The sequence below is a fragment of the Macaca thibetana genome, chromosome 1 (assembly GCF_024542745.1).
Source record: "Macaca thibetana thibetana isolate TM-01 chromosome 1, ASM2454274v1, whole genome shotgun sequence".
Classification (NCBI taxonomy): Eukaryota; Metazoa; Chordata; class Mammalia; order Primates; family Cercopithecidae; genus Macaca; species Macaca thibetana.
In genome coordinates, this window is record NC_065578.1 from 43,928,737 (window position 1) to 43,949,193 (window position 20,457).

Here is a 20,457-nt window from a genome sequence, read left to right on the forward strand (position 1 = left end):
TTGAACCCAAAAGGCAGAGGTTGCAATCAGCCAAGATCGTGCCACCACACTCCAGCCTGGGTGACAGAATGAGACTCTGTCTCAAAAAAAAAAAAAAAAAAAAAAAGGCTGAGTGTGGTGGTTCACGCCTGTAATCTCAGCACTTTGGGAGGACGAGGCAGGCGGATCACCAGGTCAGGAGTTCGAGACCTGCCTGGTCAATATGGTGAAACCCCACCTCTACTAAAAGTAAAAAACTTAGGCAGGCATGGTGGCGTGTGCCTGTAGTCCCAGACACTCAGGAAGCTGAGGCAGAAGACTCTCTTTTTTTTTTTTTGAGACGGAGTCTCGCTCTGTCGCCCAGGCTGGAGTGCAGTGGCCGGATCGGCTCACTGCAAGTTCCGCCTCCCGGGTTTAGGCCATTCTCCTGCCTCAGCCTTCCGAGTAGCTGGGACTACAGGCACCCGCCACCTCGCCCAGCTAGTTTTTTTTTTTTTTTGGTATTTTTTATTAGAGACGGGGTTTCACCATGTTAGCTAGGATGGTCTTGATCTCCTGACCTTGTGATCCGCCCGTCTCGGCCTCCCAAAGTGCTGGGATTACAGGCTTGAGCCACCGCGCGCGGCCCTAGAGGACTCTCTTGAACCTAGGAGGCAGAGATTGCAGTGAGCCAAGATCATGCCATTGCACTCTAGCCTGGGTGACAGAGCAAGAGTCTGTGTCAAAAAAAAAAAAAAGGACTGGGCGTGGTGGCTCACACTTGTAATCCCAGCACTTTAGGAGGCCAAGGAGGGCAGATCACGAGGTCAGGAGATCGAGACCATCCTGGCTAACACGGTGAAACCCCGTCTCTACTTAAAAAAAAAAAAAAAGTACAACAATTAGCTGGGCGTGGGGGCATGTGCCTGTAATTTCAGCTACTCGAGAGGCTGAGGCAGGAGAATCGCTTGAACCCGGGAGGCAGAGGTTGCAGTGAGCCGAGATCGTATCACTGCACTCCAGCCTGGCGACAAAGCTAGACTCCGTCTCAAAAAAAAAAGAAAGGACTGGTCACCTATGTCAAATGAATGGTCAAGTGAGATAGGGACTACAAACACCACCGGATTTCTTTTTTTTTTTTTTTTTTGAGACAGAGTCTCGCTCAGTTGCCCAGGCTGGAGTGCAGTGACGCGATCTCGGCTCACGGCAAGCTCCGCCTCCCGGGTTCACGCCATTCTCCTGCCTCAGCCTCCCAAGTAGCTGGGACTATTAGGCGCCCGCCCACCACCACGCCTGGCTAATTTTTTGCATTTTTAGTAGAGACGGGATTTCACCACGTTGGCCAGATCAAGTGATCTGCCCACCTCAGCCTCCCAAAGTGCTGGGATTACAGGCGTGAGCCACCGCACCCAGCCTTTTCTCTGGTTTTTTTTTTTTTTTTGAGATAGAGTCTCTGTCACCCAGCCTGTAGTACAGTGGTGCGATCTCAGCTCACTGCAACTGGCAACTCCCGCCTTCTGGGTTCAAGCGATTCCTGTGCGTCAGCCTCCTGAGTACCTGGGATTACAGACGTGTGCCATCACACCCAGCTAATTTTTGTATTTTTAGTAGAGATAGGGTCTCGCTATGTTGCCCAGACTGGTCTTGAACTCCTGGCCTCAAGTGATTCTCTTGCCTCAGCCTCCCCAAGTGCTGGGATTACAGGTGTGAATCACCACGGCTGGCCCACCTTCTTTTTTTTGTTTGAAACAGGGTCTCATTCTGTTCCCCAGGCTGAAGTGCAGTTGCACGATCACAGCACACTGTGGCCTCGAACTCCCCAGGCTCAGGTGATCCTCCCACCTCAGCCTCCTGAGTAGCTGGGACTACAGGCATGTGCCATGACACCCACCTAATTTTTGTATTTTTTGCAGAGATAGGGGTCTCACTGTGTCACCCATGGTGGTCTGGATCTGCTGAGCTCAAGCAATCTGCCTGTCTTGGCCTCCCAAAGTGCTGGGATTACAGGTATGAGCCACTGCATCCAGCTTAGTCCATTTTCTGTTGCTACAACAAAATACTGGGGACTGGGTAATTTATAATGAACATAAATTTATTTCATCCATGGTTCTGGAGGCTGAGAAGTCTAAGAGCATGGTGCTTGGATCTTGTGAGGGCCTTTTTGCTATATTATAACATGGCAGACAGTATAACATCGTGACAGGGCAAGAGCATGTCAGCTCAAGTCCCTCTTCTTCTTATAAAGCTACCATTCCATCGTGGGGCCCCATCCTGATGACTTTATTAATCCTAATTACCTCCCAAAGGCCCCACCTTCAAATGCCATCAATATATGAATTGGGGGATTAAGTTTCCAGCACATGAAATTTGGGGGACTCATTCAAACCACAGCATATCCCTAAACAATATTCCATCTCTTCTTGTCTCTCTAGTCTGGTTCTCCCCCTCAATAGTTCACCAAGACTGCAAAAGGTCAGCAATGACTTAGGTGCTAATAAATCCAAAGGATACTAAAATGTCCTCATCTTATTTGGCCTCTGAGTAGCTCTCCAGAGTTACTTTCACCTTCTTCATTCCATCGGTTGACTTCTAAGGAACTGCCCCCAACTCTTTTGTTTTCTTCATCCCTTCAAACCACCCTAATCCCATCTCCTTTGCTGGCTCCTCCTCCCCTGCCCTACCTCAAAATATTGGCAAGTCCCATGGCTTAAGTATACATGTTCTTCTCATCTCCATCTGTGCTCTTTTCCTAGATAGTATTCAGCTCATGACTCCAAATATCATCTACATAACGCAGACTGCCAAATCTCAATCTCTCACTTTGACTTCTACCTTAGCTCCCAGTTTGTACATCCAGCTGCTCAGTTGACACCTACACTCAGATGTCTTGTAGACATCTCAAATTCAAAATGAACAAAATGAAACCCTGGACTTAACCCCCAACTCATTCCTTCACAATCCCACTCTCCCTTTTCAGTATATGGTCCATCATGCAGCCAGGTGCTCTAGCCAGAAACCAGGAGTCATCCATGACCACCCCTGTCATTCACATCCATCAGCAAAATCCATTCACTTCACTTCCCAAACATGGGGTATCTTGAATCAATTCTCTCAGCCGTACTTCCAATCCAGTATCACCACCCTGGCCTATGCCAGCATAATCTCTTGCCTACTAAGTGCTCTCTGCACTCTGTCTTGCCCCTTTCAACTCTACTCTCCACACAACAGCAAGTTTGACTGACATAAAAGTAAAATGTAGGCTGGGCGCCGTGGCTCACACCTGTAATCCCAGCACTTTGGGAGGCGGAGGCAGGTGGATCACCTGAGGTCGGGAGTTCACGACCAGCTTGACCAACAGGGTGAAACCTCATCTCTACTAAAGATACCAGATTAGCCAGGCATGGTGGCGCATCCCTGTAATCCCAGCTACTTTGGAGGCTGAGGCAGGAGAATTGCTTGAACCCGGGAAGTGGAGGTCGCGGTGAGCCAAGATCGCGCCACTGCACTCCAGCCTGGGCAACAAGAGTGAAATTCTGTCTCAAAAGAAAAAAAAAAGAAAGTAAAATGTAAATCAGATCTTCTTAGTCCCCTGCTTAAAACTTTCAATGACTTCTCATTAGCATAAAAGCCAAAATTACTACTACAGGCCACAAGATGCTCAATGATTTTGCCCCTGCCCACCTCTTCAACTTCTTCTGATGTTCCTCTCCCCCACTGCCTTCCAGCCATCTTCAAACAAGACCTTTCCTGGCCAGGCACAGTGGTTCACACCTGTAATCCCAGCACTTTGGGAGGCTGAGGCAGGCAGATCGTCAAGAACAGGAGGCTGGAATTCGTGGTTCACATATGTAATCCTAGCAGTTTGGGGGGCGAAGGAGGGAGGATCTTTGAGCCCAGGAATTCAAGACCAGCCTGGGCAACACAGCAAGAACACTGTCTCTAATTTAAAAAAAAAAGAGGACAGGAACTGTGTGTCTAGTTGACTACTATTATCTCCATTTCCTAGTACCATGCCTAGCACGTGGTAGACATTCACTCAATAAATATCTGGTGAATCGTGTCTTTCTGGAAATTTATACGTAACTCCTTGAATGACGAAACATGCTTCTCCACTGTGCAATAAGAAAAACTAAGTCAAGTTTCTAACCTGTGGTTTTATTTTGCTTAGAGAACAGGGTCTTGGCTACGTTGCCCTGGCTGGTCTCGAACTTCTGATCTCAAGCGATCACTCCCACCTCTAGCCTTCCTAAGTGCAGGGATTACAGGAGTGAGCCACCGCGCCCGGTCAAGTCTCCAATTTGCTCGAGGTCATTGAACTAGCAACTGAAGAAGCTAGGATTCGAACCCATGTCTGTAGGATTCCAGAGCCCTCACTCTGAAATACATACCGAAGTTTCCCAGTTTTCGGGAACCCGGCTGTACAAGATGACCAAACACAATACCAGGAAGCGGGAGTCCCAGACCCCGCGGAGCGCCAAAGTTCCCAGGAGGCACAGCGCTCGGGGGTGTGGCCAGACGCATGGGCGGTGCCGGGCGTCGGAAGACGGTTCGGAACTGCGTATCCCCCAAGGCTCTGCAGGGCGCCGCTGACCGCCGGAAGCGGGGGCGGGGACAGCGGGATGACGTTTTAAGGACGCTTGCGCGCGGGATTTAAACTGCGGCGGTTTACGCGGCGTTAAGACTTCCTAGGGTTAGCGGAATTGAGGTTTCCTAGCATTGCGCGTTTCTTTTCCTTGCTGACCCTCCGAATGGCCATGGACTCGTCGCTTCAGGCCCGCCTGTTTCCCGGTCTCGCCATCAAGATCCAGCGCAGTAATGGTGAGGAGCGGGGTCCCTAGGTCAAGGGGACTCGTGAGCGGTGAGACGACGGAAATTACTGCCCCTCCCCAGACACACAAATGGGCTCTCACTCTCTTTCTCTCCCTCCCTCCTTTTCACACGCACTAACTCCTGGTCTCTGCACTGGCAGTCATTCTTCCCTACACAGGGGTGAGAGTCTGCGCTGGACGTGGGTCCCTTTCGCTGTCCTCCGGGAGTGGGCGGACCTTCTCCAAGGCTGGTAGATCCAGGGAAGTTGGGGCTTCTAAATTCACTTCCCTTCCAAAATTCACCCCGGAAAATGCCCTGCTCTTACGGGGACCTCGGTCTCCTGGCCCCTCTACTCTGGAATAATATTGCACAGTTGCAGTATGTCAGGTACTGGGACTTAGGGTTAACGGGACAGACAAGATCCCTGCTCTTGAGCAGCTTGTAGTCGTTCTCTCTTTTGCTTAAGCAGCTACCGCACTTCTGGCACGTCTAATACCCGTGTCATTAGGGAAATGGACAGATATGACCGCCAGAAGTGAGTTAGGAAAACCCCAAGAGGGCCAGATCCTTAATGCTATGTTGAGGAAAAGTTCATTTAAGGGCTTTAAGGAATCCTCTGCTCAAACATACTTTTGTGTGTTCTCTTCTGTAGGCTCCCGCTCTCTTTTTTTTTGTAGGCTCTCTTTTGAGTAGGGGTGAATCCTTATCCCATGCAGCTCAATTTAAAAACCTGTCCCCTGCCCACCTCACTGTGGATATTCTAAAGGTGAAGCCCAGGAGATTTATTTCTCTTAGTTTTGTTTGTTTGTTTGTTTGTTTTTTAAAGGCAGCCGCCTGTTCCTTCAGGTTAACTCCACTTTGGGAATCTCTGTGGAATCCTAAAAGTGAAGCTCTCAGGAAAGAGAGGGTAACTCTGGTTTTTTCATACTTTATAGGTTTAATTCACAGTGCCAATGTAAGGACTGTGAACTTGGAGAAATCCTGTGTTTCAGTGGAATGGGCAGAAGGAGGTGCCACAAAGGGCAAAGAGGTAGGTTCTATGAGAATTCCTCTACCACATTTAATGCCTTCCTACATAAAGGATCTGTGCAGAAGTGGAATCTGTGAGAGCCTAGTTTCTGATGCTGTGCTCTTTTCACTCACGCCTGTAATCCTAGCACTTTGGGAGGCTGAGGCGAGTGGATCATCTGAGGTCAGGGGTTCGAGACCATCCTGGCCAACATGGCGAAACCTGTCTCTACTGAAAATACAAAAATTAGCCGGTCATGGTGGTGCTAGCCTGTAATCCCAGCTATTCGGGAGGCTGAGGCAGGAGAATTGCTTGAACCCAGGAGGTGGAGGTTGCAGTGAGCCGAAACTGTGCCACTGCACTCCAGCCTGGGCGACAGAGTGAGAATCTGACTCAAAAAAAAAAAAAAAAATTGGCTGGGTGCGGTGGCTCTTGCCTCTAATCCCGGCACTTTGAGAGGCCTCATCTGGAGGACTGCTTGAGCCCAGGAGTTCGAAACCAGCCTGGGAAAAATGTTGAGACCTTGTCTCTACAAAAAATAAAAAATTAGCAGGATGTGGTTGCTTGCATCTGTGGTTCCAGCTACTCGGAAAGCTGAGGTGGGAGGATCGATTTAGCCTGGGAGGTTGAGGCTGCAGTGAACCATGATCGAGCCACTGCACTCTGACCTGGATGACGGAGTGAGACCTTTCCTCAAAAAAAATAATTGGTCTTCTTGGCTGGGCACAGTGGCTCACATCTATAATCCCAGCACTTTGGGAGGTCGAGGCGGGCAGATCGCTTTGAGCTGAGGAGTTCAAGACCAGGCTGGGCAACATGGCAAAACCGCATTTCTACAAAAAATACAAAAAAACATTAGCCGGGCATGGTGGTGCATGCCTGTGGTCCCAGTTACTCTGGAGGCTGAGGCTGGAGAATTGCTTGAGTCTGGGAAAGCACAGGTTTCAATGAGCTGAAATTGTGCTACTGCTCTCCAGCCTCCTGGGCGACAGAATAAGGACTTGTCAAAAAAAAGAATGGTCCCCTTCCAGATGCATTGGGATTTTATTTAGTCAGGTCCATTCTAAATTGAAGCAATCAATCGTTTTCTGCTATGTCTGTAGAAAGCCTGGTATGGTGGCTCACACCTGTAATCCCAGCACTTTGGGAGGCCGAGGTGGGCGGATCACTTGAGATCAGGAGTTTGAGACCAGCCTGGCCAACATGGTGAAACCCCATCTCTACTAAACATACAAAAATTAGCTGGGCCTGGTGGCACAGGGCTGTAATCCCAGCTACTTGGGAGGCTGGGGCAGGAGAATCACTTGAACTCGGGAAGCAGAGGTTGCAGTGAGCTGAGATCACGCCACTGCATTCCAGCCTGGGCAACAGAGTGACACTCCGTCTCAAAAAAAAAGAAAAAGCAAACTGCACAAAATTTTAGGTTTTAGAAAACTTTGCTTGCCCAAGCTAGGTTCTGCATGCACACTACCTGTGATATCAGTTAGGTGAATGAAATCAATAACCTGGTTGAGGAGACAAAAATACGTTTCTGAATCACCAAATAACAAAAGGCAACTTGTGACGAATGGCCCAGATGAGCATTGCTAGAGCAGCTCAGAGGTGGAAACTTTCTGAGAATGGGCTGGGCTTGGAGAGTGGAGTGTGAAGGCTTAGCCAAAGCAGCAAGATGGCACACATAGGGACCATAAAGAAGCTGGCCACAAGCAGTGCAGGGCCCAGGATGCTTGGCAGCAGCAAAACAGCTGAAAAAGGAGACAAAGGTCTTCGTGTCTGGCACTGAGCTGGTTAGGTTTTCTTCTGTAGGCAGTGGGGATTTTGAGGAGAGCACTGTGACTAAGACACTTCTGTTCTAGCGGCATTGTGGTGTAGTGAAAAGCTCACTGGGCTAGGAGTATGAAAACCTGGATTCTAGTCTGGCTCTGCCACTGCTTTGTGTTCTCGGGCATGTTTCTGCCCCTCTTCGAAGTTTGGTTTCCTCATCTATAAAGTGAGGATGATGATAATGTCTACCTCACAGGGTTGTTGTGAGGATTCACTCAGCAGATATTTTGGACTGCTTCCAAAATGCTAGACACTTATGGGGTGCTAGGGATACAGAGGTGAAGGAGACAGACTCTTGGACCCTCTTCCATGGAGCGTAATAAAATAATACATGTAGCTGGGCACAGTACCTATAATCTCAGCACTTTGGGAGGCTGAGGCAGGGGGACCTCTTGAAGCCAAGAGTTTGAGCCCAGCCTGGGCAAATACAGCAAGACCTCATCTCTACTAAAAATAAAAAACAATTAGCTAGTCACAGTGGCTTGCGCCTGTGGTCCCAGCTACTCCAGAGGCTAAGGCAGGAGGATTGCTTGAGCCCAGGAGTTCAAGGCTACAGTGAGGCACAACACTCCAGCCTGCGTGACAGAGTGAGACCCTGTCTCAAAAAAATATAAGTAAAAAAGATAAAACATGTAAAAAGCTTGCTTAGCATAGTACGTATAGTAGAGATATTTAGGTGGTATATTTGAGAAATAAAAGGATTGAATACTTTCCATTATCTGCCGCTAAAGAATCAAGAGGTTCCTAAAATTCCTTTCAGCCAGCTATTATCAGTCCTTTGTGATTCGTTTTTTGTTTTTGTTGTTTGTTCAGAAATATATCCCTTGTCTTACCTCAGATCAAATACTGCTTTTGGAATAAGATCCAAACTTCTTAATGGTGCATTCAGGCCTTTTCAAGCTCTGATATTTTTTCTTTTGAGACGAAGTCTCACTCTGTCACCAGGCTGGAGTGCAGTGGCACGATCTCCCTCAGTGAGCCAATCTTGGCTCACTACAACCTCCATCCTCCAGGTTCAAGCGATTCTCCTGCCTTAGTCTCCCAAGAAGCTGGGATTACAGGCACCTGCCACCACACCCATCTAATTTTTGTATTTTTAGTAGAGACAGGGTTTCACCATGTTAACCAGGCTGGTCTCAAACTCCTGACCTCAAGTGATCTGGCCGTCTTGGCCTCCTAAAGTGCTGGGATTACAGGCGTGAGCCACCGCGCCTGGCTTGAGCTCTGATTCCAATCACCCTTTTTCTTTGTACCACACACTCTTCTTCCACATATCCTATCCCCTGGCAAATGAGGTGGTTTACTGCTCTGTGACTGTGCCTAATTCCCTGCTGCTCTTACACGCTTATTCCTTTCTCCTGGGATGTTCACCCTGAATTATCAACATGAGAACCAGCTGATTGTCAGAGCAAGGCTTAAAACTCTGTTTTTTGCGGGGTGCAGTGGCTCATGCCTGTAATCCCAGCACTTTGGGAGGCTGAGGCGGGCGGATCACGAGGTCAGGAATTCAAGACCAGCCTGGCCAATATGGTGAAACCGCGTTTCTACTAAAAATCCAAAAAATTAGCCGGGCATGGTGGTAGGCACCTGTAGTCCCAGCTACTCAGGAGGCTGAGGCAGAAGAATCGCTTGAACCCGGGAGGTGGAGGTTGCAGCAAGCTGAGATCGCGCCATTGCACTCCAGCAGCCTGGGTAACAGAGTGAGATTCCGTCTAAAAAAAGCTGGACACAGTGATTCACGCCTGTAATCCCAGCACTTTGGGAGGCTGAGGCGGATGGATCACCTGAGGTCAGGAGCACAAGACCAGCCTGGCCAACGTGGTGAAATCCCGTCTCTACTAAAAATACAAAATTAGCTGGGCATAGTGCCGCGTGCCTATAATCCCAGCTACTCGGGAGGCTGAGGCAGGATAATCACTTGAACCCAGGAGGTGGAGGTTGCAGTGAGCTGAGATCACGCCACTGCATTCCAGCATGGGTGCTAAGAGTGAAACTCTGTTTCAAAAAACAAGAAAACAAAAAACTGATTTTCCTTGTTGTTTATGCTCTCTGTAGTTTAGGGGTTGGAAATGGGGGAGGTGTGTACCAATAGTCTGTGGCTGTCCCAGAAATGTGGATAGAAGTGTGATTACTGAAGTGCTTGCTGGCTTTTGCATTTAGTGATTCTATCCCTTTTTTTTTTTTTTTTTGAGGTGGAGTCTCACTCTGTTGCCCAGGCTAGAGTGCAGTGGCACGATCTTGGCTCACTGCATGCTCTGCCTCCCAAGTTCACACCATTCTCCTGCCTCAGCCTCCTGAGTAGCTGGGACTACAGGCGCCTGCCACCACACCTGGCTAATTTTTTGTATTTTTAGTAGAGATGGGGTTTCACTGTGTTAGCCAGGATGGTCTCAATCTCCTGACCTCGTGATCCAGCTGCCTCGGCCTCCCAAAGTGCTGGGATTACGGGCATGAGCCACCGTGCCTGGCTTTTTTTTTTTTTTTGAGACAGTTTTGCTCTTGTTGCTCTGGAGTGCAATGGCGCTATCACGGCTCACTGCAGCCTCCGCCTCCCGGGTTCAAGCGATTCTTCTGTCTCAGCCTCCTGAGTAGCTGGGATTACAGGCGTGCGCCACACCGGCTAATTTTGTAATTTTAGTAGAGACGGGGTTTTTCCATGTTGGTGAGGCTGGTTTCGAACTCCCAACCTCAGGTGATCTGCCCGCCTCAGCCTCCAAAAGTGCTGGGATTACAGGCGTGAGCCACTGTGCCCAGCCTACATATGTCGTAATGCATCTTTGACTACTTTCCCCCTGCAGGCTGCTGTCTTCGTGGTGCCTAACAAATGCTTGAATAGGCAGCTAATAACTGCAGGTTTCGTATCTAGGCAGTAAAGCCCTCACCCTGGAGTACATGCTTCAGCTCTGTCACATTTTAAAATACAAATAACAAGTTGGGACAAATTTGATATGTCTGAACCTGTTGTAAAGTTATCCTGGTGAAGTTTGAGTTGTTCCTGGAGGATTGCAGGACTCTGATGATGTAAACTTAGAATTGTGACCTCATTGCAGGCATCAACAGGAAATAGGTAAGGCATGGGCAGGAAGCCATAACTGGGGAAGAAGTTTCTGGGCCCAGAAGAAAATGTAGGTAGTCTTAGGGTTAGGTAGCAGCTGTCGGGAACTTGCCCCTGCCCATAAGATCCTAAAGGGCCTCCATTGGACTCTCACCAGACAGTTAGAACTTGTTTCCTCCTCCGTGTCAGCCAGCAAGAGGTGCTTAGGGGGCTGTGCCCAGCAGGACCTCACTGCCCAGCAAAACAGCAGGGGAGCCAAGTGGCCTAGATCTGCTGTGGAGTACCCAACAGTTTGCCTGCCTGTCTGCCCTCCTCTTCACCTTATTCTCATCACTGACGTCTACCATTGGCTTGGAAATCAGAAACCCATATCCATCTAGATGGTAAACCATTATTAAGGAGTAACTATTTGTTTTATAGCTATTCATACTTAGTGGAACTTAAAGCTGGTAAAGTTTGAATTTAGGGGTAGCCCTATCGACTTTTTTTTTTTTTTTTTTTTTTTTTTTTTTTTTTTTTATGTTTTTGTGTTTTTTTGAGACAGAGTCTCACTCTGTCGCCCAGGCTGGAGGGCAGTGGCATAATCTCAACTCAATGCAACCTCCACCTCCTGGATTCCAGCGATTCTCCCACCTCAGCCTGGGGGGACCAGGCACAGTGTCTCACACCTGTAATCCCAGCACTTTAGGAGGCCAAGGTGGGGAGATCACCTGAGGCCAGGAGGTTGAGACCATCCTGGCCAACATGGTGAAACCTGGTCTCTACTAAAACTACAAAAATTATCTGGGCTTGGTGGCACACGCCTATAGTCCCAGCTACTCGGGAGGCTGAGGCAGGAGAATTGCTTAGACCCAGGAGGCGGAGGTTGCCTTGAACCGAAATCACGCCACTGCCCTCCAGCCTGGGTGACAGAGCGAGATTCTGTCTCAGAAAAAAAGAAAAGAAAAAAGAAATGTATTTGGATTGAACAATGTTGTTTCATTGAAACTTTTACTTGCTCCTTGCAGATTGATTTTGATGATGTGGCTGCAATAAACCCAGAACTCTTACAGCTTCTTCCCTTACATCCAAAGGACAATCTGCCCCTGCAGGAAAATGTAACAATCCAGGTAGGTGCCTGTCATCTGGTTGCAGCCAGTGCCCCAGAGGATTCACTTTGCTTATTGGCTCTTTGCTGATTGATTGTCTGGCATTTTAGCATAATACATGGGCCCAGGATAGGCCCTTGAGAATTGATAAGAGCCATATATTGTGACAATTTGATTTGTTTTTCAGAAACAAAAACGGAGATCCGTCAACTCCAAAATTCCTGCTCCAAAAGAAAGTAAGTGGATTTCTACTAGCTTACTGTCATGGAATTTGTGTCAGGAATTGTTTCTAGGACTCAGAGTTGTGGAAGCTCCTCTTTTGCAGGTGGTTTCTATGTGGGCTGAGTCCTGCCTATGTTCCAAGCTTCTTTCTCTATGAGGAAGAATCCAACCTACAGCTATCAGGCCAACCTTTAAGAGACCTGGTGCATTTAGGAAATTTGCTGCCTGGCCTGGAAACCTTTTCTGTGTAATCCAGAGCCTGATGCTAAGAAGAGTGGGAATCAGCCATTGGTAGGCCTGTTTTCTTCCCTCAGGGAAACAGTATGCCCTGGAAAGAGGCTTTGAAAAAGGGAGACACTAGGTCTGTGGGTTGTTTAGAAGTACAGTTGGTGGCACTATAGAGAGGGATGGCTGGGGCTGGAGAGAATAACAGCATTGCCTCGTGGTCTAGGAGGTTGGGCTCTCTCTGCAGAAGTAGTCTGTGAAAACCTACTTTGACGACATGATAGACTGTGACTCTAGGGGGTAAGCTTCCCAAAAGATCCAGTTTAAAGCCAGTTGTACCTTGAAGGCTGGTGACCTGCACAGCTCTCCAGGTCTAGGGGTCATCATTGCCGCGAAAGGATCCAGCTACCTCAGGGACTCCCAGAATACTGGAGCTTCAGGTTCTGGGGGCCCTGGGTGGAGGGTGGTGCCATTGCAAGCTTGGGCCTGACTGTTGTGGTGCTGGCCCTTTCTTGCTGGGTGTACCATAAGGGAATGCAGGAGAGTTGGGACTCGCAGCAGTCCCATTCCATGTTCATGTCCTCAAAGGATATTGCCACAGCTTTTTGTTTTTTATTTTTCAAAGGCAGGGTCTCACTTGGTTGTCCATGCTGGAATACCATGATATGATCGTAGCTCACTGTAGCCTTGAACTCCTGGGCTCAGGCAATCTTCCCACCTCAGCCTCCCATGTAGCTGGGACTACAGGTGTGCCTCATCACACCTGGCTAATTTTTTTTTTTTTTTTTCGTAGAGACAAGGTCTCACTATGTTTCCTGGTCTGGTCTCAAACTCCTGGCCTCAAGGGATCCTCCTGCTTCAGCCTCCCAAAGTGCCAGGATTGCAGGCGTGAGCCACCATGCCCAGCCAATAGCTTTTTTTTTTTTTTTTAGGATGGGGTCTCACTTTGTTGCCTAAGCTGGTCTTGAACTCCTACCTTCAAGCAATCCTCCTGCCTCAGCCTCCAAAAGTGCTGGGACTACAGGCACATACCACCATGCCCAGCTACACAGCTCATTTTAATTAAAAAAAAAAGCCTTTAAGGCCCTGAGCGGTGGCTCATGCCTGTAATCCCAGCACTTTGGGGGGCCAAGGTGGGGAGATCACCTGAGGTCAGGTGTTCCAGACCAGCCTGGTCAACATGGTGAAACCCTGTCTCTATTAAAAATACAAAAAACTGGCCAGGCGCAGTGTGGCTCATGCCTGTAATCCCAGCACTTTAGGAGGCCTAGGTGGGTGGATCACCTGAGGTCAGGAGTTTGAGACCAGCCTGGCCAACATGGTGAAACCCCTGTCTCTCCTAAAAATACAAAAATTAGCCAGGCGTGGTGACGGGCACCTGTAATCCCAGCTACTCAGGAAGCTGAGGCAAGAGAATTGTTTGAGTCCAGGGGGTGGAGGTTGCAGTGAGCGGAGATCGTGCTACTGTACTCCAGCCTGGGCGACAGAGCAAGACTTGGTCTTAAAAAAAAAAATTACAGATCATTTGGGGCTAGATGTAATGGCTCACACCTGTAAGCCCAGTGCTTTGGGAGGTTGAGGCAGGAAGATGGCTTGAACCTAGGAGTTTGAGACCAGCCTGGGCAACATAGCAAGACCCAATCTTATTATAAAAACTAAAATAAAATCATTAGGGAAACAGGAAGATTGTAAAAATTCAAGATATGGATTATATATAGCCATCAGCTTGAACTTACAATACTCAGAAACTCGGTAGAAGTTGGTTTTGGCAGAGGTTGCAGTGAGCCAAGATTGCACCACTGCACTCCAGCCTGGCTGACAGTGTGAGACTCTGTCTCAAGAAAAAGATGGGCTGGGCACGGTGGTTCACGCCTGTAATCCCAGCACTTTGGGAGGCTGAGGCGGGTGGATCACAAGGTCAAGAGATAAAGACCATCCTGGCCAACATGGTGAAACCCCATCTCTACTAAAAAAAAAAATACAAAAATTAGCTGGGTGTGGTGGCACACGCCTGTAGTCCCAGCTACTCGGGAGGCTGAGGCAGGGGAATTGCTTGAACCCGGGAGGCAGAGGTTGCAGTGAGCCAAGATTGTACCACTGCACTCCAGCCTGGGCAACAAGAGCAAAACTCCTCAAAAAAAAAAAAAAAAAAATAGTAATAATAATACTTTTTCTCAAGGACTTAGATTAGGTCTCTCTCTCTCCAGAAATGTTTTCAAGATAGCTATAGGTCCCTGTACTTACTCAAGACAGATGCTCTTTGTGGGAGATGTCCTTGCCCTCAGGAGCTCCTGGATTTGCACAGTGTGGACAAAATTTGCACAATTTGGGGGTACTGGTACTTGGTCTAATTTTTCCTTTCTAAGGAATATGGGAAGTTGGTGAGCCCCTTTCCTGGTGGCTGGGACCAGTTTCACCTTGTACAAAACTTGGAGGTTTGCCCCTGACCACCCTCCAGATCATGCAGCACTGACTGGCTACTGCTCTCGGTTCTCCAGGTCTTCGAACTCGCTCCACTCGCATGTCCACTGTCTCAGAGCTTCGCGTCACTGCTCAGGAGAATGACATGGAGGTGGAGCTGCCTGCAGCTGCAAATACCCGCAAGCAATTTTCAGTTCCTCGTGAGTAACGAAAGTGCCCCGCACCTGCCATGTTTGAGGCCCTGAAGCACATTGCTTGGTCCCTGTGCTAGAATATCCTGAGATTCATCCATTCCCCCAGCTTCAGAACTGGTCTGCTCCTTCCCTACCAACACGGCTTGCTTATTTGGAAATCATCTCTTTTTTAAAAAACTTAATTGAAACATTACACACACATACACACAGACATGTACACATAGCATTGAGTACATAGTTCTGTGAATTTTCGTAAACTGAACACACTTATGTATCTAACATGATCAGAGCATTACCAGTACTTCAAAGCACCTGAGTGCAAGCCTTGTTTCTCACATGCGGGCATGTTTTCCTGTGGCCATGGAATCAGTCTTTCACAAGCAGTGAAAGACTGGGCAGAAGCCCTCTGACATAGTTGAGGAGTCTAAGGTCTAAGTACACATAGCATTGAGTTCAGTGAATTTTCATAAACAGAACTCACTCGTAACTAATATGATCAGAGCATTACCAGAACTTCAAAAGTCCCTGTTGGGCACATTTCCAGCTCCTAATCCCCTCAAGGGTACCTATAATCCTGACTTCTAATAGCATTAATTAGCTTTTTTTCTTTCTGTATTTTTTTATTTATTTATTGAGACGAAGTCTCACTCTGTCATCCAGGCTGGAGTGCAATGGCATGATCTTGGCTTACCACAACTTCCGCCTCCTAGGTTCAACGAACTCTCCCGCCTCAGCCTCCTGAGTAGCTGGGATTACAGGCATGTGCCACTATGCCTGGCTAATTTTTGTATTTCTAGTAGAGATGGGGTATTGCCATTTTGGCCAGGCTGGTCTCGAACTCCTGGCCTCAAGTGATCCGCCCACCTTGGCCTCCTAAAGTGCTGCGATTACAGGCGTGAGCCACTGTGCTCAGCCTTCTTTTTGTACTTTGTTTTTCTTTTGAGATGGAGTTTTGCTCTTGTTGCCCAGGCTGGAGTGCAATACTCAATCTTGGCTCACCTCAATCTCCGCCTCCTGGGTTCCAGCGATTCTCCTGCCTCAGCCTCCCAAGTAGCTGGGATTACAGGCATGTGCCACCATGCCCGGCTAATTTTGTCTTTTTAGTAGAGACGGGATTTCTCCATGTTGGTCAGGCTGGTCTCAAACACCCGACCTCATGTGATCCGCCTGCCTTGGCCTCCCAAAGTTCTGGGATTACAGGTGTGAGCTACCGCACCTGGCCCTCTTTTTATACTTTTTTTTTTTTTTTGAGACAGAGTCTCGCTCCATCACCCAGGCTGGAGTGCTATGGCTTGATCTCGGCTCACTGCAACCTCTGCCTCCCAGGTTCAAGTGATTATCTTGGCTCAGCCTCCCGACTAGCTAGGACTACAGGTGCACACCACCACACCCAGCTAATTTTTGTATTTTTAGTAGAGACAGGGTTTCATCACATTGGCCAGGCTGATCTCAAACTCCTGACCTCATGATCTGCCCGCCTCAGCCTCACAAAGTGCTGGAATTACAGGCATAAGCCACTGCGCCCAGCCCTTTTTTGTACTTTAAATTGAATTTTTTTTTTTTTTTTGAGATGGAGTCTCGCTCTGTCACCCAGGCTGGAGTGCAGTGGCGCGATCTTGGCTTACTGTGAGCTCCGCCTCCCGGGTTCATGCAATTCTTCTGCTTCAGCCTCCTGAGTAGCTGGGACTACAGGCACCCACCACCATGCCCGGCTAATTTTTCTGTATTTTTTTAGTAGAGATGGGGTTTCACAGTGTTAGCCAGGATGGTCTCGATCTCCTGACCTCGTGATCCACCCACCTCGGCCTCCCAGCTGGGATTACAGGTGTGAGCAAGCCACCGTGCCCAGCCTATATAAATTAAATTTTAAATTTTTTTTTTTTTTTTGAGACGGAGTCTCTGTTGCCCAGGCTGGAATGCAGTGGCGTGATCTCGGCTCACTGCAAAGTCCGCCTCCCGGGTTCGCATAATTTTAAAATTTTTTAAGTGAGTCAGATGAGGTGTGGAAAATTAGTAAATATAAACAAAAATTTTTAATGTGAATTGTTTGTCAGTCTTTAATAGATTATATAAAGTAGATGCAAATTTTGTAAGACACACAACCATTACACTTTACATATATCAAATTCAGCTCTAATAGGATGAAAGTAAATGAATGGGTCATGACCAAGTATGGGAAGTAATGAGGTGTTGTGGATTGGACCTTTCTGTATTGAATCAATCTGGTTAGTTGTTTCCCCAGTTCCCCATCACCCTAGCTTTTCAGTCTTTGCTCCTGTTAACCACCTGGGTTGCTGAGGCTTGGGAGAAGTCAGAAAGGCCTGGCTTTTCTCCCTAAGACCAGACCTGGCCTGACCTGAGAACCCAGGCTTGGGTGAAGCCTAAAGAGTTCATGTCCTCAGAGGCTTTTCCCTTCATGTCAAAGCCCATACTAAACTGTTCACATACCCTTTAAGATATTTTGACCCTAGGAGCCAGCCCTTGCAGAAAACGTGGTCAGGGTGAGAGTGTGGGCTGAGGTGAAGGGAAAAGTACAAGCTCTGCACATACTGTAAGAGCCTTGCTGAGCACGCAGGTCACTCTCCCGGCCCATAACCAGGGCCATGGGCTCAGGTGAGATGCCTGTGGTATACCTGCCTGCTTCTCCAGTGACTCTTGTTCCCCTACAGCTGCCCACCCTAGGCCTTCCTGCCCCGCAGTGGCTGAAATACCATCGAGGATGGTCAGCGAGGAGGTGGAAGAGCAAGTCCATTCCATCCGAGGCAGCTCTTCTGCAAACCCTGTGAACTCAGGTAGACACACTGAGCTGTCTGCTGTTCTGTTTCCAGTGAGGCACAGATAGTTAACATCCTGTCCTAAACCTGGCTTACCTTGGCACCTGAGTTCAAGCCCTGTTTGTCACATGGGGGCATGTTTTCCTTTGGCCATGGAATCAGTCTTTCATTATCAAGACAAAACAAGAACTGTCTGGCCGGGCGCGGTGGCTCAAGCCTGTAATCCCAGCACTTTGGGAGGCCGAGACGGGCGGATCACGAGGTCAGGAGATCGAGACCATCATGGCTAACACGGTGAAACCCCGTCTGTACTAAAAAATACAAAAAACTAGCCGGGCGAGGTGGCGGGCCCCTGTAGTCCCAGCTACTCGGGAGGCTGAGGCAAGACAATGGCGTAAACCCAGGAGGCGGAGCTTGCAGTGAGCTGAGATCCGGCCACTGCACTCCAGCCTACGTGACAGAGAAAGACTCTGTCTCAAAAAAAAAAAAAAAAAAAAAAAACAAGAACTGTCTCACCTCTGTGGTTGTTGAGAAAGTAGCCAAGATGCTTAGGGAAAGTTTGGGTTAGAACTGGAGTACGGTTATCACTATTTGACTTCACACTGGCCAGGCCACTACTTTGTGGACTTGTCCATCCCGAGAGTCACATCTATTACTTCTTTTTGCATATAGTGATTTAAGAGTAAGGATCTAGAGAAGGCCTCTCCCTGGGAAAGGCCCAGTACTCAGTAAATAGCCAGAAAAGAGCAGGCTGGCTTAGACTGGTAACAGAGTGGGCTTCCTTTTTTTTTTTAATGTTTTTGTAGTTCGGAGGAAATCATGTATTGTGAAGGAAGTGGAAAAAATGAAGAACAAGCGAGAAGAGAAGAAGGCCCAGAACTCTGAAATGAGAATGAAACGAGCTCAGGTACCTTTCTTGGGAGGCTAGGGCAAGGGTTTTTGGACAGGTGTCCTTAACCGAAACCCTACACGCAGCCGAGATACAGTTGGGCCCCAGCATTTCTGAGGCTCCAGTTCTTGAGGCCCCAATTCTTTTTTTTTTTTTTTTTTTTTTGAGACAGAGTCTTGCTCTGTTGCCCAGGCTGGAGTGCAGTGGTGTGATCTCGGCTCACTGCAACCTCCACCTCTGAGTTCAAGTGATTCTTGTGCCTCAGCCTCCCAAGTAGCTGGGATTACAGGCGTGTGCCAGCTACTTTTTTGTATTTTTAGTAGAGACGGAGTTTCGCTATTTTGCCCAGGCTGGTCTGGAACTCTTGGCCTTCTAAAGTGCTGGGATTGTAGGCATAAGCCATTGCATCTGGCCTCTGAGGTTCCAATTCTGATATCCAGGAAATTTAACTGGTTTATCAGGATTCAGAGAACAAGTAATTCAGAAATGTTTCTGAAGGTCCTTAGATGAGGAATATTTCATGCTGATTGTCTAGTAAGCAAGCCACATGCTCACATGGCAGGATGGCCAGAGGGGCTGCAGGGCATAATTGTTCTGCTTTCTCCCACCCTCCCCTGAGTTGTACGCATTTGGAGGGCAGGGACTGCAGTACAGTCCCCTTATTTGGGTTCATTGCTTCTAGGTAGCCCAGTCTGCTGCTGTGCCTCCTAGAATGTGGAACTGGCCCTAGTCCCAGTTTCTAGCATGCTTTGGTGTATGCTTAGGCCCCTCTGCCAGTCTCTTCCCCAGTGCTTTGTACCTGGCTTCTCAACCTACAGCCAGGGCGGGGACTTTGACAACTGTGAAGGGTGGTGAGCAAAGAGCTATTGCTGCTGCCGCATAGGGGTCTGAGAACACTTATATCTTAACAATCTGCCCTTTTTCACTCTCGTCTCAAACCAGGAGTATGACAGTAGTTTTCCAAACTGGGAATTTGCCCGAATGATTAAAGAATTTCGGGCTACTTTGGAATGTCATCCACTTACTATGACTGATCCTGTAAGTACATCTAAAGAACTTCTCTTTCTTGAGTAAGTGTACAATTGAGGGACAGAAAACTTCTCTTTATAGGAATGAGGGCATGCAGGAATCTTTACTCACCTTTGAGCGTTTTTTTTTTTTTTTTTTTTTGAGATGGGGTCTCTGTCACGCAGGCTGGAGTGCAGTGGTGCGATCTTGGATCACTGCAACCTCCACTTCCCTGGGCTTGAGTGATCCTCCCTACCTCAGCCTCCCGGGTAGCTGGGATCACAGATGCATTCCACCGCACCCTGCTGATTTTTTGTATTTTTGGCAGACGGGGGTTTCACCACGTTGCCCAGGCCAATCTCGAACTTCTAGGTTCAAGCGATCTGCCCGCCTCGACTTCCCAAAGTGCTGGGATTACAGGTGTAAGCCACCGTGCCTGGCAGAGGCTATTTTATTTTATTTTATTTTTTGAGACGGAGTCTCACTCTGTCGCCCAGGCTGGAGTACAATGGCATGATCTTGGCTCACTGCAGCCTCTGCCTCCCGGGTTCAAGCAATTCTCCTGCCTCAGCCTCCCCATTAGCTGGGATTACAGGCATGTGCCACCAAGTCCAGCTAATTTTTGTATTTTTAGTAGAGATGGGGTTTCACCATGTTGGCCAGGCTGGTTTCGAACTCCTGACCTCATGATCTGCCCACCTTGGCCTCCCAAAGTTCTGGAATTACAGGCGTGAGCCAATATGTCCAGCCGAGGTTATTTTTTAATATCCTTTGGTGGACTGAAGCTAGTGAGGCCCGCATGGGAGGGGTCTGATCTTTATAAACTGGGTTCCACTCCCACTACCATAGGTTGGCTAGATTCCTGCATTAGTAAGAATCATGAAAGTAGTGCTGAAACTCCTGTAGACAGCAGAGTGAGAAAAATGGGAACAAAATCCAGTGCTCTCATCTTGTGCTCTGGAGTATCTAATGGAGGATGCA

General features: G+C 48.2%; 1 protein-coding gene across 3 annotated transcripts in view; it reads left to right on the forward strand.

Moving 5' to 3' along the window:
- The first annotated feature begins 4,586 nt into the window (after positions 1 to 4,586).
- The window catches only part of KIF2C (kinesin family member 2C), a 28,121-nt gene continuing 12,250 nt past the window's right edge, over positions 4,587 to 20,457 (forward strand). The window contains exons 1-8 of one of the 3 annotated variants that reach the window (XM_050798286.1): positions 4,588 to 4,776; positions 5,703 to 5,797; positions 11,663 to 11,764; positions 11,931 to 11,979; positions 14,689 to 14,811; positions 17,475 to 17,597; positions 18,386 to 18,486; positions 19,411 to 19,506. In XM_050798286.1, coding sequence (XP_050654243.1) covers positions 4,707 to 4,776; positions 5,703 to 5,797; positions 11,663 to 11,764; positions 11,931 to 11,979; positions 14,689 to 14,811; positions 17,475 to 17,597; positions 18,386 to 18,486; positions 19,411 to 19,506 — 759 coding nt within the window. In that variant the 5' untranslated portion in view covers positions 4,588 to 4,706. Of the gene's footprint in view, positions 4,777 to 5,702; positions 5,798 to 10,650; positions 11,039 to 11,662; positions 11,765 to 11,930; positions 11,980 to 14,688; positions 14,812 to 17,474; positions 17,598 to 18,385; positions 18,487 to 19,410; positions 19,507 to 20,457 lie in introns of those variants that run through there. The other 2 variants (XM_050798292.1, XM_050798299.1) reach the window with 2 other exon arrangements.